Source organism: Trichomycterus rosablanca, chromosome 14 (assembly GCF_030014385.1).
Source record: "Trichomycterus rosablanca isolate fTriRos1 chromosome 14, fTriRos1.hap1, whole genome shotgun sequence".
Classification (NCBI taxonomy): domain Eukaryota; kingdom Metazoa; phylum Chordata; class Actinopteri; order Siluriformes; family Trichomycteridae; genus Trichomycterus; species Trichomycterus rosablanca.
In genome coordinates this window covers 6,241,154-6,257,997 of record NC_086001.1, presented here as the reverse complement: position 1 = coordinate 6,257,997, position 16,844 = coordinate 6,241,154, and the positions used below count along the sequence as shown (strand labels likewise).

General features: G+C 39.0%; 2 protein-coding genes across 3 annotated transcripts; both read left to right on the top strand.

The window, feature by feature from the left end:
* The first annotated feature begins 2,433 nt into the window (after positions 1 to 2,433).
* On the top strand, positions 2,434 to 12,192 carry stim2a (tromal interaction molecule 2a). 2 transcript variants are annotated; one of them, XM_063008705.1, is made up of 12 exons: positions 2,434 to 3,063; positions 3,841 to 3,971; positions 5,504 to 5,618; positions 5,784 to 5,895; positions 6,042 to 6,157; positions 7,617 to 7,794; positions 8,076 to 8,253; positions 8,341 to 8,502; positions 8,588 to 8,688; positions 9,397 to 9,635; positions 9,712 to 9,895; positions 10,060 to 12,192. In XM_063008705.1, the coding sequence occupies exons 1-12, from the start codon at positions 2,964 to 2,966 to the stop codon at positions 11,492 to 11,494; spliced, it is 3,051 nt and encodes a 1,016-aa protein (XP_062864775.1). In that variant the 5' UTR covers positions 2,434 to 2,963; the 3' UTR covers positions 11,495 to 12,192. The 2 variants fall into 2 exon arrangements, with proteins under 2 accessions (XP_062864775.1, XP_062864776.1); XM_063008706.1 differs by lacking the exon at positions 2,434 to 3,063 and having other exon boundaries at positions 3,897 to 3,976; positions 10,060 to 12,191.
* Positions 12,193 to 13,624: 1,432 nt separating this feature from the next.
* On the top strand, positions 13,625 to 16,587 carry LOC134326711 (uncharacterized). The gene is made up of 4 exons (XM_063008887.1): positions 13,625 to 14,537; positions 14,831 to 14,995; positions 15,396 to 15,430; positions 16,387 to 16,587. The coding sequence occupies exons 1-4, from the start codon at positions 14,210 to 14,212 to the stop codon at positions 16,513 to 16,515; spliced, it is 657 nt and encodes a 218-aa protein (XP_062864957.1). The 5' UTR covers positions 13,625 to 14,209; the 3' UTR covers positions 16,516 to 16,587.
* The last annotated feature ends 257 nt before the right edge of the window (positions 16,588 to 16,844 follow it).

The following is a 16,844-nucleotide window of genomic DNA, read 5'->3' as shown; positions in this document are numbered from 1 at the left end:
AGTGAGGTGAATTGGAGACACTAAATTGTCCATGACTGTGTTCGATATAACCTTGTGTAATGAGTAGCTACCGTTCCTGTCATGAATGTAACCAAAAGTGTAAAACATGACGTTAAAATCCTAAAAAAACAAACATGTACCACAGCAGATGTTGGCTTTTTCACCTTTTGCTAATAACAGTCTGGATAGTCCCTTTTGTCTTTGGCCAAATAAGTTTTTTTCTAAAAACAACCTAAAACAACGTCATTTAAACATTAAAAATATCTGCACTGTTTTCAAATAAATACCTATAAAACAATTTTAACTTCATCTGTTTTACCTACTGTCCCAACATTTTTAAAATTGGGTTTGTATAATCTTATGATCATAATCATTCAGTGCAGAAGAGGAGTGACCGGCATCTTGTACTCATGTTTACATACTTAACAGCAAGTTTAATCGTGGTGTAGGGTTGGTGAGATCAGCTGGCATCATACCAAGTCAATACCAAGTGTCCTAGTTCTGTCCAGTCTGTAGTGTACTTCACACAGCTGACTCTGACCCAAAAGGGCAAGACACTTCAAAAGCACCACCAGTCATCATAACCTGTCAGTTACTCATGTTCAGAGGGTCAAAGGTTAGCTACACCCCTCCACACACGTACACCTGTTGTGTTTTGAGGCCAGACGGAGTTGTTGAGGTGTAACTTGAAGCGCTGTTGCTGCTCCTTAAGAACATGCTTTGCTAAACTGATAGGATTCTAAATTTAACCCTGCTCTAGGAAAAACTATCTGTGTGTGTGTGTGTGTGTGTGTTTAAGACTGGGGGTGTCTGTTTTATATAGCAAATGTGTACAGGATGGACTGAACACACTTACGAAATGTACTTAGTAACATACCCTGATGCTATACATACAGAGAGGAACATTTCATGATACATGTAGAATAATATTTATTTAGATATAAATTGCAGTGCTATAAGAAAGTTATTCCGCTCTTTCCAGTTATTTCCTGTTATTGTTTGTCACACTTTTATGCCAAATGCCCTTACTGACAAAATCCTTCTCATGCCGTTTGGGCTTGGGACCAGCACTGAGAGGTCACTAACGGATGCACCTCCCAATGGCTAGGCTGTTCATTCCTCCTCCCCCTTCCTAAGACATTAGTCAGTCATGTCTGTGTAGACACCCCACTGGCTGACAGCACCGCTGAACCCCAGAGTGGTAGTGGGCTAGCATGTTTTATAGCTGTACCACCCAGGCACCTTGTGTATTTGTCTCACTAAATTATTTGACTCATTAAGGAAAAAAAAAAAAATAATAATAATTAATTTCACTGCAACTGACTGCAACTTAGCAATTTCTAGATCTTTATGAGTCTTAAACATCATCTTTGCTGATGTGACAGATCATTACTGAGTTAAAGTCTTGTTGACTTGTTTAGGCCACTTTAATTTTTTGTTTTGTCTCTCTTTAGACATTTGAGTGTGAATGTGTTTTAGCATTTCAGACTGTTGTCCTGCTGCATAACCCAATCACACCTCAGCTTCATTTTTTGGACAGGTAACCTTTTATTCTCCTCAAGAACTGTGAAGTGCATTGTTCCTTTAATAACAGCAAATCGTCCAAGTCACAATTCTGCAAATGCTATAATGTTGCTACTATGAACTGGGTAAAGTAAATGCTTTCTGAAGGAAAGTTTAATGGGTTTAATAGTCACAGTGGCTTAAGTCTATGCTAGGAAACAAACAAACGGTTAAACTTGACTCTTCACAGCGTTCCTGAGCATGAGAGCTGACCTATTGACTCAGGTAGAGGTGTACGCAGAACAGAGCGAGTGGGCGAAATTCAACCACCCAATCACAGACTAGCATTTAGAGGGCGGTCCGCCCACGATAGGTAGCACTATAAGCAGTCAAATGAGGTTGTTAAACCAATGAAATACAAAGCATTTGTTTTGACATGTACCTGAGCCAATGACAGATAATATTGATCAAAAATGTAACCAGTTCACTCCAAAAGGAGGATTTTTAAGTGTCCGTCCTAGCGTTGCATGCGTGGAGGACTGGCATCTGAAAATCCGGACTGTCCGACCTAAAGCCGGACGGCTGGCAACCCTAGAGAGGGTGTGGGTTAGCTTTGTTCTCCTCAATCAGAGCAGGGATTGGCATTGGTGGAGAGTTGGAGAATTAAGTGAAATACCAAGACTGCCATGAAATACATTGATGTAAAGTGTGTAATGCCTTAGTTTCAAAGTTTGCAGAGACCGAGGTAAAAGCTTGTTGTCGGTGCATGGCGTAGGATTCTCCCAGTTTGAAACACACCCTCTGAGGTCAGGACTCCAGCTGCTACACCATTGCGTGGATTGAAACGCGTCCCAGCTTTGCGCGTCCCTGAAGATCAGAGCGCATTTGGAACTCAGACGTGAAACTTAAGTGCGGTGTTTAAATACTGAACCATTAAACTACTGCTAAGAGAAGCTGCGCTTATTTACAACAAAACTGCTCGGAAATAACCACGTGTGACATGAGGAATTAATTTACTTTATTAAACAACACTGGATAAAGTTCTGACCGGACTGGGAGCTGTGGGAATACAGACCAGACCCCGAAATGTTTGGAGGAAATAAGTTGACCAAGGAGGCAGCTTGATTTATTATTTGTGTATACAATTGAAACACCTTTCGCAAAATATTGAAGACTTTCTATTTTTTTAAATGTAAAACATCAGTTTTTGCGTCTCATTCAAAGAACCTTTTTTATAAACAGGCAGTCGGACGCTTTGTTGTTATTTTTTAATAAAATAAAAATACTAATAAAGCTTAACACAGCTTATAAACGCAGGTTTAAATACAAACGTGGTTGTCCGGGGGTGTTTGGTTTGTAGGACACTAAAATCCCAAAATAACAGCAGTAATAAAGCAGCGGTGATTGTGCTGTGTGTTGGTTGAAGAACAGCGCCTCCCTGTGGTCTCTTCAGTACCGACATGCTTCTCTGCTGCCCACTTGTTCTACTACTACTGACCATTAGATTTAGCATCAACATTGCAGAGCATGCGCAGAGGGAGGCAAATCAATCCATAACAGGTGAGTGCATTTTATTTTTTTAAATAAATTAATTCAGTATGTATTGATTATTAATTAAATGCATTAATTAAATGTATTAATTCATTAATTAGCTGCATGATCACTGTCAGTGTCATAATAGTTCTAGTGACCTGAAACACCGGCCACAAGGTTCGAATACACCCTGAACAGGACAGCAGTTTATAAAAGGGCATCACACCCTCATCCGCAATTAAAAGCATTTTTTTTTAACTTTTGCATGTATTTAGGGGTGGCACAGTGGCTAAGTGGGTAGCAGCACTGTCGCCTCACAGCAAGAAGGTCTTGGGTTCGATCCCCAGGTGGGGTGGTCCAGGTCCTTTCTGTCTGGAGTTTGCATGATTTTCCCGTGTCTGCGTGGGTTTCCTCCGGAGGTTTCGGTTTCATCCTACAGTCCAGAAACATGCAGTCAGGTTAATTGGAGACACTGATTTGCCCTATAGGGGAATGGGTGTGTGTATGTGGGGGTGTGTGGGTGTGTGTGTGTGTGTGTGTGTGTGTCTGCACTGCGATGGACTGTTGCCCCGTCCAGGGTGTTACTGTGTGCCTTGCGCCCATTGAAAAGCTGGGACAGGCTCCAGGCCCAGTTTCAGTTAGGTTTGTAAATGTAATTGCTCATGTAATTATATATATATGGGCACAATCTTACACATATCCAAACCTACTATGGCATGGCTCCAGAACAAAAACAACCCAAACATGTATAAAAGTTATATTATTGTAAAGTTATTGATCTTTATGTGTGACCTTTGACTCCAGATGTGTGTCAGCAGGTGAGTCCTCCATGTGTGACAGAGGCTGATCGCTACAGTTTGGAGGCGCTGTGCCACATTCACCAAGAGATGGACGATGATCAGGATGGAGGGATTGAGGTGGAGGAGAGTGTGGAGGTATGGTAGGTCATGCACTTTTACACACTAAATCAAGCTGTACAGGTTATAAAGGCCAGTGAAGTCCCCTTTGTTCATAGAGAAAAAGATGAAGAGAGATTGTGTTTTGCACATGCTCATTAGGGTTTTTTTATTAGTCCAAAATGTTGTAAAACTTAAAGGTCAATTCAAACCAATTTTAATACATGTAACAATACAACTTAGTATTTAGGATGCAAAATAGTAGGGTTTAGAAATGAGTAATTAAGTTAAGCTAGTTAAATAAACTGGTTTAAAGTATGTGGTTTATGGTGTATGGTTCAGAGGATAGCAATTTGGTGAGCTGGTTGAGTTGACTGGTTTAGGGTGTAGGGGTTTGGCGCAGAGATCTGGTGGATTGGTTAAATAGACTGATTTAGGGTGTAGGGTTGAGGCTGTAGAGTTATGCAGATGCAGTTATAGGTCAGTGTGAAGTTGGGAGTTGTGTATCTGGGCTGTATCGGGTTTCGAATGGGGGGAAGATGGGTATCACATCACATGGTAGTTCCAGTTACAGGGCAGAACACATTTCAAGACACACGTACACACACAAACACACTTTCTTTTATAAACACAATAAGTATTTGGGTGTTTTTACACTAATATTAAAGACATTACAATGTTCTTTCTGCCAAATGTACAACCCAAATTCCAAAAAAGTTGGTACAGTAAGTGAAATGCAATTGTTCTACATATTTTTTTTTCTAAATATCTTGTCTTTGTACAGTTTTTGTTTATTAAATATAGGTCAAAAGTGATTTTCAAATAGTTGTTGTCTGTATTTATTTATATTTTTTCTGCCGTCCCAACTTTTTTGGAATTATGTTTGTAATATAACACAAATATTACGATATGATATTAACTGGTTAACCTGTGATAAAATAGCTAATTTTCTTATATTTGCTATTTATGCTAAAGAACATACTGTTGTGGTTGTTACTATTGTTCCATTCTGGATAAATATGGCTGGCAAAAAAGTGAATAAAAATATAAAAAAAGTAAAAAAACTAACAAACATGGCAGCAGGGTTGTGATGGTGTGGGTGTCCGTTGCTGCATTAGATCCTGGACCACCTGTTATTAATGGGCAAAAATTCCTAAGATAAACGTGAGCTCATCAGTCCTTGACCAAAAACTAGGGTGTAATTGAGTTCTGAAGCAGGACAGTAATCAGAAAAACAAAAGCATCAAAAGCAAGGTAACACATGAATGGCTGAAAAGAAACAAAAACCTGAAGTGTTTCTGATTAAAGCATTTTCCAAAGAAAAATAGAGTGGAAATTCGTCCACAGTGATGTGAAATGTATAGTTCTGTAAATTCTGTAACGTTAAGTCTGATATGCACCGATGTGATGTGGACCACCATAGAATGGTTAAGGTGTAACCTGTTAGAGCATTTTGGGGGCAATACATGTTCATTTGCATGCAAATGTACAAATACTGGAATCTATTATGGTAAAAACCTTCCACAATCTTTCAGGTGTTTAACCATGTGTGTGTGTGTGTGTGTGCGTAGTTTATTATAGAGGACATGCAGCAGCAGCAGCAGACTAATAAACACAGTAAACTGCACAGAGAAGATCAGCACATCACTGTAGAGGAGCTCTGGAGAGGCTGGAAATCATCAGAAGGTACAGTGATGTGTGTTTGTGTGTTTGTGTGTGTGTGTGTTTGTGTGTGTGTGTGTGTGTGTGTGTGTGTGTGTGTGTTTGCGTGTTTGCATCCATCCATAAATGACTGTACTTCAAAAAGACCTACAGTGTACATTCAGTATCGGGTACCTTTATTTATTGCAGTTCATAACTGGACTCAGGATGACGTGTTACGCTGGTTGCGGGAGTTTGTGGAGTTGCCACAGTACGAGAAAAATTTCAAAGAGCTGCGTGTTAATGGAAACACACTGCCCAGGTGAGATATGAAAATATTGTGGTTGTGGTTCTGACACAACCTGAATACACTGGGCAGAAACACCCAGGACAGGGTGCCAATATATTGTTTACTTATAAACAAAATATTTTCTTGAAGGCTGCCAAGTAAAATTCTCTTGTCTGCAGGATTGCGTCCAATGAGCCGTCATTCATGAGCATCTTCCTAAAGATTCAGGACCAGCAGCACAAACACAAGCTGAAGCTCAAAGCACTGGACGTAGTGCTGTTTGGACCACCAACACGTATGTACTTATGCATGCTGCAGGCTCACATTTCCAACAGTCACACAGTATCAGATACATGGTGTTTATTTATTACTATGATACACAATACGGACAACAGTACTCGGACATTTGAATTCATGTAATTATTATTTTTAGCAAATGTAAATGTTTCAATGCTTATATAACTTGAACTTATTTTTATTATTTATTTAGTTTCATTCTTGTCAATTACTTATCCTGGTCAGGGTTGTGGCGTGGCCTGTTCCAGGCAAACACTGGGTTCAAGGTAGGAAGCCAGTCCATTACAGGGCTTCAGCCTAACCCTAATAAACCACTGCACCTGAGCACCTAATATTGTTAGTATCATTATTATTATTAATGCTATTTATTTTATTGCTGTCAATGTTATCATAAATGTTATCATTTGGAAAGTGGAAGGAAACCTGAGTACCTGAAGAAAAACTTTGTGGACATGAGGAAAACATGCCAGACAGTGACCGGAGGCAAGGATCAAACTCAGGTCCTTAAAAAAATGTTGCTGGATTGCTAGTTGTAAGCGTATACGTGGGTTATTGGTACCCTGTGGTGGACTGGTTCTTGTCCAGGTTGTATTTATGTCTAGCGCCCAGTGTTTTCATTTTTCAGTTTTAAGTTTGGCTGCTAACTTTAATAGCCAGATTGACGTCACTGATAAATATAGCTGTGATTATATTTTAGTATCACATACCTGCCAACTTCAGCAGCCGGCACACTTACTTTAACTGTGTTAATGTGTACACAAACATCTGAATATGCAAAGATTAAAATATTCTTACACCAATCTTTCTTCAATAATCTTCTCTAAAACTAGAAATTTAGATACATTTTTAATGATGCCTACCTCTTTCATCTTGTGTTAGAATCAGTGTAGGCTAATGGGAACAATCATGTGAGGCTGACTTTGAGCCATTTGACTGATATTACAGCATTACAATGAAGCTTTGCAAAGCTCTTTACAGATTTTGGAAAGAAGATCATAGATTTTAAGTGAGGAATTTCACTTGGTACTTTTGGTAACTTATGGCATCTGTACAACTGTCTACTTGTACTAAGCCCATGGAACAGTTATTCCTTGCCAGGATTTGTATAAACAGAAATTGTTACCTTATGCTAGAAGTCCAAGAAACACAAAAACAAAAACAGGTGAAGCTGCTAAAATGTGTTATTATGCACAGTCAAGCAAGCGCTACATCGGCAGCTTGGAGGTCACCAGTTGAGCAAAAAAGAAGCAGCTGCTCCTGTTTCTTTATCAGTTCGATGAGCAGCAGCCAATATCTGTGTCTAAATATACCAGATGTGAAGCAAAGGCGTTTTTTTTCTTGCAAAAGCTTATGGTGATGTGAAGCTTGCTTGACAGTGGACATGAACACCTTTTTACCATACATGCACATGCACTGAATAACTTAATTAATCATCATGTTTTGTTTTTTTTCTGCAGGGCCACCCCATAACTGGATGAAGGACCTGCTGCTGATTGTGTCAGTGGTGATGGGGTTGGGTGGCTGCTGGTTCGCTCAGGCCCAAAACAAAGCATCAAAGGAACACGTCTCAAAAATGATAAAAGACCTGGAGAGCCTTCAGAGGGCTGAGCAGAGTCTACGAGACCTGCAGGAACAGTAAGGAACTTCTCTGTTTTTGAACTACAAAGCCAAAACTATATGGCTACCCGTCTTTATTATTGCATAAAATGCATAACGGGTGTATAAAATAAATTGTATTAAATAATCTATATGCTATATTTTGGCAAATGCCCCTGGTTTTAGAGACTCGGTTTTGGAGACCAGGAAAAGTGATGATAAAACATGAAAATAAAATGAAACACTTATCTACTTCTCTATAATAATGCTTTATAACCAGGCTAAGCCTAAGACTAAACCCTTTTTGTGGTGTTGGCCAGGTTAGAGCAGGCCCAAGAGGAGAAGCGAACAGTAGATGTGGAGAAGCAGTTTTTGGAGAAAAAAATGAGGGATGAGATCCAGGGAGCTCAGGAGGAGGCCAACCGGCTCCACAAACTTCGTCAGGGCGCCGTCAGTGAACTGAGTCGCCTCCACTATGCTGAGGAAGAACTCGAACAGGCATGTTTTTTAAGCATAATTGTCAGTATTAAACAATATGTTAACAATGAACTTACCAACTGTATGTTTATCACATGTGATGCTCAGATTCGGGGGGCGCTGAAGCAGGCGGAGAAGGACATGCAGGCAAGCTGGTCGGTACCAGAGTCTCTACAGCTGTGGCTGCAGCTCACACATGAGGTGGAGATGCAGTACTACAACATCAAAAAACAAAATGCTGAACAACAACTGGCAATCGCAAAGGACGAGGTACAAGTTGTACTCTGATCTAGGGCCCTTTATGAACACACACTTGTTTGGTTGCATTTTTGTTATTGGTTGGTTGTCTCCAAAGGCAGAGAAGATAAAAAAGAAGAGGAGTTCAGTTCTGGGTACGCTCCATGTGGCACACAGTTCCTCTCTGGATGATGTGGATCACAAGATCCTACAGGCCAAGTAAGATCATAAGATAGAAAGAGTGTGTTTATTAGTAAAACAAATTTATGTATTTATTTATTATTAATAACCACTTTATCCTAGCCACAGTTACATGGGTCCAGGGCCGGTCCTAAACACCGGAGCAAGGCAGGAATCCACCTTGAACAGGGAGCCAATCCATTGCAGAGCTTCACACATTTACAGTATTTACTCACTTGCTCATACCTGGGGCAATTTAGGAGTGCCAGTTTCCCCCTATTTCACAAGGGCATAAAAGACAATATTAGGCAGACAGTTTTGTTGTGTGGCACTTACTTGCAGTCGAAGGAATTAAAATGGAAATGTTTTGGAGCCAGTAAAATCAAGGATGCTGTGCCACCTAATCTGTTTCTTCAAGGGTCACACTGTCCCCAGACCTTCCAGCCTTTCTAGAGACTTGCCAGTAGTCTTTACTTTGCAGTTTTTGGTGAGTAGATTTAATACTGCCTGGAACCCCATGACAGCCATTAAGCAACACCCTAGCAGCCACTTAGCAAAACCCTAGCAACTGTACTGTCATGTATTTAAGGTATCATAAGGTATTTTGGTCCCAGGCTGTTTACTAGAGACTTGGGACATTGTTCTATTATAAAAAGCACTGTAGAAATACATTTAAAATAAAATGTCAAACATCATCTAAAAAAGTCCAAGTCATTTAATTAGGACTTGTTGAATTGTTGCTAACAGAAATGCCCTGGCAGAGGTGACGGCTTGCTTACAAGAACGCTTGCACAGGTGGCAGCATACCGAATTGTTGTGCGGTTTTCCCATCATGAACAACGCTGGACTGCCCAACCTTACAGCCACTTTGTATCCAGACCCCAACTGGATGCTACTTCCCAGATCCACTATGTCCTCCTACCAAATGTCTGCAGGCATAGATGACATGGAGGATGGTCCTCTGCCTATGATACCACAAATTCCTGGTATGTATGATTAACAATCTCTAGTTTGAGTAACTTGAAGATTTGCTTATAGTTTTCATGTCTGCTTTGTCTACAGTTACTGTTACTCCGATAAAGCTTTCTCCTCGAGCGCTGGTCCGTTCCCGACGATCTGGCCATATCGTCCAGCCATCTATGATTCTATCACCTGATCCAGACTTACTGATGCCGATTCGACCACCAATCTCTCGATACGGAGATGAGGAGGGAGAAGGCTTAGTTTTCTCCAGTTTTGTTAAAGGGTAGAGTCATATTTAAAATTTTATAGTTGACATTATTAGTGATCACAAAAAATTTAGTAATTTATTTAATGTATGTGTACATGTCATAAGACTTTAAAATATTGAAGGTTATTATGGGTTACTACATTATTCTTATTCTTATAATCCCTCACTCTGTCTAACAGGGAGTGTCTGGAGACAGACTCAGATTCTGAGCCTGTTGGAATGAAGTACCCTGGCCCTGGTTTTGAAACTTCACCTCGTAAAATGTATCGTGAAAACTTAGACCTCTTAAAAAGTTCTTTTAAAGTTTCTCAGGAAGATCTTAACATCAAGTCCCGTGCCAGAAAGATCTCCAGGGAGGAGGTCGGAGTAACTGGGGATGCTCTGGCAAGTGCTGCAGTTCCAAAGAAATCTGAAGGTTTTGGTGATTCCAAGAAGATGCTTAGAGGTTTATCAACAGAATCTGGTTATTCCTCTTTGAGACTGTCCAGCAGAGAAAAGCTGGATGTTACAGTGGACCCATACCTTGGAATGAGATTCAGGGATGATGCTGAGATGAGTGTGGGAAGTCAGAGACGAAAGATGTTTAGGGACAGAAGAGATCTGTCAGGAGAGAGCCTATCAAGAATGATGCCAATTGATGAATGTGAGGTGAATGATCAAAGTGGAAATACAGAGCAAGAAACAGTCCCAGCCCCAGAAGCTAATGTGGAGACCGATGCTGGTCTAAGTATGGTGCAAAAAAAGGACACTGACCTTGCCATGGAAACCCACAAAGGAAGTCCATTAAAGGACATGATCATGGATTCTGCGTCTGCAAGGCTCTTGAGAGATGACATTAATATCTCAATGGATGTACAAACAGCAAAGATATTCAGAGACAAACAAGAGTCCCTTAAAGAACGTCCTTCTGGAATGATGCTTCGAGATGGACTTGGTATGTCCATAGAAAGAGGAAAGATGTTCAGAGGTGTTTCCATTGAAAACACTTCTAGAATGAAGACTCGTGATGACCTGGATATATCCATGGAAATGTGCTTAAAAGATAAAAAGGATGAAGCCATATCCAGAAAGATCTCCAAAGATGAGCGCGACATTGTCACAGAGAGACGAAGACTCTTTCGGGACTATCGACAGGACAGTTCCTTGGACAACTCTGCTGATAAAAAAGAAGTCTTGGACATGTCTGTTGAGACTGTCCGGCAAAAGATATCCAAAGATGAGTTTGCGGTTCCAGACCAGGCCCGCTTTAGCCAGCCAGATCTTACCATAAGCTCCCTGGTGTTGTGGACTCCCAACCCAGATCCCCTTAGCCATCTTGTGTATGATGGCATTTTAGAAAAGTCTTACCAGAGCCCACTAAACATGACTGGTCCTGCAGATATCAGTCATCCTGCAACCCTGCCCTCAATGACCACTTCCACCCAAAGTCTCATGAGTGGTAAGGCTGGCAGCAGTTCTTCTCTGTCTAGTAATCTCTCACTACCAGAATCTGTTAGTAAAGAAAAAAGCAAAAAGACGTCTAAGCTGAAGAATTTGTTCAAGAAGAGAAAGGATAAGGATAAAGACAAAGACTCATCAAAAGATCATCCACAAGGGGGCTTACAGAAGCTGTGACTCCAAGTAATTAAAAAAGAACTTCAGACGTTTACTTAAATTACAACAATGTGGTTTTTGCAATGGATGTCAGTCCCTAATTACTAACTAATCTGGTAGGTAATAGGTAACATGCATCCCCCATGATTTGAAGCCAGCCATATTGCCTAAACTTCACATACTTTAATGTAGATATTGGGTTGATTTTTGAGGGTAAAATAATGAATGAAGTGGTGGTAAGAAAATAAGCTACTGAGAGGCTTAATGTACTTAGTATTTATTCCCTTTAATAAGTGTTCTTACATCTTGGAAAGGCAGCTTGTCGATTCACTATTGTCTTATTCAGTTTGGCATCATTGCACTTTTCTTTGCAGCAGATCTTATTTAAACTACAACTGTAGTATCTTAATATTTTAGCTGTTTAAGCCAGGAGTCCATCATGTTTATTCATAAAGATGAGTGAGTGTCTACCCCAGATATTTTATATCAGTGATATGATGTCACATTTTGAAGTTTTATATATAGTCATATCTTAGGCTATGACATCAACATAATTTAATGTAATGCTAAATAAATGCACCTGGCATCAGTTTGTTGAACAATATAACATGTTGTTAACAATAAACCATACTTTTCGCAGTGTTTTTAGATTAAAAAAACAGAACTACAGCTACGTTTATGTTTAGTTTGTGCGTATGATTTAATTTAAAATTGTAATAAAATTTTAGCAGTGTGAACATTACTCAATATAAATGATAAATGTTTTATATTTTAAATGTTTTCATTTTCTATTTGCAATAAGCACACACACACACACACTTATACACACAAACACACCTACATTTTAAACTAAAATATTTAAGCTACACTGTATTTGAAAGATTTCACAATAAGCAGGTGAATTGGTAACAGGTGAGGGAATCATGATTGTGTTTTAAAAGAGGATCCACCAAAGGCTCAGTTATTGCTCAGAAAGTGAAGATGGGTTGTGGTTCACCAATTTGTGTGGAGTCTGTGTACAGCAAGCCTGGAAACCACTGTTGACTTTGCATGATCTTCAAGCCCTTAGACAGCATTGCAGTAGAAACTGCCATGCTGCTGTGAGAAATATAACCACATGGGCTCAGGAGTTGTAACAGACAGTTGTTAACATGTTATATCAGGTGCCGATGACTCCTGGGATGTGTATTTAATCAAAGTTTCTTCCTCACAAGCTGGATTCAAGCTGGCCCAGTCGGTGGAATGGCAGTTCGGCCTTGTTTATTGCTTTATTCATTTTTACCTTGTTTTGGGTTTCCTCTCTTTTTCTGATAATTTGGTTGTCACGGGGTTGTCACGGGGTTGTCACGGGCATTCGGATTGAGCCTTATTGTGACAACCACTTTTCAGTTTTATTCTTTCTCTTTTTTCATCCACTTACTCTGCTGAGTTTTGTGCCTTTATTTTGTTATTTTGGCCATATTTTTCCATTGCCACTGGTGGGTCATTGAGCAAGGTCCTGAACCCTCTATTGATAGACAGTATTTGGTCATAATTGTAGGTCACTGATTAAAAGCATCTGCTAGAAGTCACATGACCAACAAATCCTGAAATTCCCAGAGTGAGGCACCATTGTACAGCCTCTAATTATGTAAACTCAACAAACTAGGACACTATGCACAGTAAACACTAAGCAACAAATTTCACTAGCACTGAAACAGGAAAACCACAAATCATCCCTGTAGCTTAGATCACTCACATCAAGACTAACCTCCTCTACATACTGATCTCAGACGAGTCTTATACTAAGCGTTCCAAATAAATGAACATGGTTGAGGTGATAAAACTGATCTAGGGTCTAATTTAAATGTTATATCCCCACCCACCCACACTCGTGCACAATCATGGAAACATCTGTGGTTAGAGACGGTCACCACATAGAGGCCATGAGCCTAAACACCGTTCAGTTTCTGAGAACAAACAACCTCAAATGCAAAACAATCACAAGCAGAAAGTCAAGACTAATGTCTTGAGTTAGTTGAGGTGAATAGTAAAATTTTAGATTTCATTAGATATTTAATATTTGATTTAATATAATTTAAAAAATAGTAATTTGATCTAACTAGCCCCTTGTGTCTAACGATGTATGCTTAAGATTTAGACATCGCAGATTTGTAAATCTTTTATTTGATTGAATCTAATGACTTGTTTAAGATGTTAAACTGTGTTACTTGTGTTCATGTAAACCAAATAAACACAATCTTCTAACCATACCAACAAATAACATCTGGGAGTTGGGAAAAACAATCTGTAAAAAAATTCCCACTGAAGCCAACCAGTCAGATGTAAGACATATTAACATCCAATCCCCTTCATAAAAAGGGCAAATGGAAAATAAAGATGAAGGCTGTTTACCTCTGTCTGCTTAATAAGAGTACATCTTAACCGCAACTAACAAGCGAGAGAAAAATTTCCACTGGTGTCGACCAATCAGGTTTAAGAACACATCTGCGTAATAGGACTTCACCGGCAAGAGTCACCCAGTTTCCAGTCTCTAAAATGGAGAGATCGAGAGTCACTCTGATTGCTGTCTTGTGTAAGTTAAACTTCTACAAACTTTGTACTCTCCATTGATCATGTTTGTGTTGGTATGTGAGGTTGTTTGAGTATCTGTTCATCCATCATTTTTAATCTAATGTGTGATGTGTTGCAGGTATTGTGGTCTCCAGTCAGAAGACCTCTGGAGCAGAAGTCCAGATGAGAGTCAGACGGGGAGATGACGTTACTGTCTACTCGGACTGTGTGTATAAAAATGGACTACCAACAGTGTGGTTCAGAAACTGCTCACATGAGAATCAACCACCTTTTATTATGTCATCCCAAGAATTCATACAATATGATATGAAGAATAATGATTCTCCACGTTACTCATTTGTATGGAATCCTTTAAACGGCACACATGATCTGCTAATTAAAAACGTTACTGAAGCTCATCTGGGTCTGTACTACTGTGCTTTAATGCAGAGAGACATTATAAAAAATTTGTATCAGTATGGAATAAGAGCAACTCGACTATCTCTCCAAGGTAAGATCTGCTGATTAAGACCTTGTATTTGAGTCTGAAGTTGAGCACCTTAAGCTAAGAATTTTTGTGGCCTGAATAACTCAGCAACTCAGTATAAACTGTAAAAAAAGTGTAAAAAAAAACCCAAAAAAACATGGCACTGTACACAGTCAAGCAAGTTTTACACCACCATGGACATACAGGCTGTTCATGCAAGAAAGAAGCACAATTTTTAACTGTCCAATTTGCTCTGTGTATGTCTTAATCATTTAAACACTGAATAACCATGTACATTTGATCTCAATGTTTCTCAGAAGAAGCATCTATGTGTGTTACTATATCTCCAAACACCCCGACCCCTCAAGTACCGGAATGGACCCACTGCTGGAAGCTGTTGGTCAGTCTTTGGACTGTGTGTGTTGTTCTTGCAATCATTCTCTCCATCTGTGTGTACTGCATCTGCACAAACAAAACTAAAGGTAATAATCACTATTTATATGTTTATGTTTAACTTTTATATTCTTATTTACATATGCACTTACAGTCTACTTTATTAGAAATACCTGTAGGTATTGCTTTTGTTTAAACCTTATATAGACTGTTGTGTGTAAAAATCCCAGAGAATCCACAGTCCAAACCAGACCTGCCCATCACAGATGATCATGGACAAAGTTAATCATGTCTGTATGATATATACTGTATATATATTGTGCCAAATTACTGGTTGATTGTTTAATGGAATAAATTAGCAGCTCTACAGGTAGTAAAGTAGCCAAAGAATATGGCAGCTTCCTATATCAAACTATGTGCAAACGTGTTCGAGTTGTTTAAACGTGGTTGTAGTAGGTTGTTATAAAACGTTGTTTATTTCATTCACAGCGAGAACCAAAAGACAGACTCACAGAAATGATGAGGTACTATAACACACATGCACACATATCAGTTTGTATCTGCTAAACACACTCTATAAAATCCAAAGTATGTGGTGACCTAACACAATATTTTAGAGTGTTTATCCCAAACATGTTCAATATTGTTGAGGTCAGGGCTCTGTGCAGGCCACTTGAATTCCTCCAAACCAAACTGGTCACAACATGTCCTCACTTACATAGGCTAAGACATGTTGGAACAGGAAAGATCCCTTAGAATTGGTTTTATGCACCTGTTGGCAATTGGTGTGTAGGAAATACTTGAACTCACTAATTAGGAGGTGTCCATATACTTTTGGCGACAACTTCTTTATTATGTTACAGTGGAGGTAATAACCCTCAGTATTTAAAGGTGCACTAACTTTCAAACCTCTAGTTTGAAGCATTTTGCAATTTTCCTGTGACGTAGCATATGTTTAAATATGCTGTTAGGAGTTTGGAGTCTGTACTTACTGATATTTGGCCATTAAATCTTTGGACCTTTCTGAATTCAGTTAGTTGCCTCTGTTAGCTGCTCCTTTAAAATCCCTGTAGTTATTTTGTCTACAATTTGTAGTGCCTTTATTTAAATTGATAGTGCACACTTGGCTTCACTTAAATATTTATTTAAACCGTCCTTCTAACATCTGGGAGCTGTTGATAGTGAAAAGCTTACCTTACTTAACTTATGGCCAATATGGTATATGGTATATGTTGCCTCTCTAATACAAGCACAGTTTGACCGGATATGTTGAGATGTGCAGAGCATGTGCTGTACATTATAAGCAGTTGAAACAGGGTTGCTGACTCTACTTTACTTAATTTTGTTTGGTGTAGTCAAATAATTTCATTATCTAGTATATCAGACTTGTAGTAGCACTAACAATATAATGTTCTTCTGTGTGTATTCAGTACACTGCACACTGTAATAAAACACATATCTGACCTTTTTGTTCCTACAGGTTGTAGGTGAGCTTTGTTATGCATCCTTGGACATCAAGACTTTCAAGAAGAGAAATAAAAACAGAGCTCAGCAGTCTGATTTGTATTCAGAGGTCAGAACTGAGTGTAACATTGATGGATTTTCTTGACATACATGATGGTATATTGTGAAAAAAGATTATTGTAATGTATTTGAATAAATAAGAAATTTGTATGGTACATTTCTGGTATGTGTTTGCTATTCAGTCTATTAGTCTTGTTTTATTGTTTTTACAAAGGCTTTCAAAAGTGTTACTGAATAACAATCTGTAAATAATTACATTGACTGCTGTATTTACCTGTTTGTATTTAAGTCCTGATCTAACTTTGTTGGAATGTGTTGAAGGAATATTATGACTTGACATGTTTTTTTCCAACAATAAAAATAACACATTAATAAAGTCTTATTTGTGCTTTTTCAAGATACGAATCTGTAAAA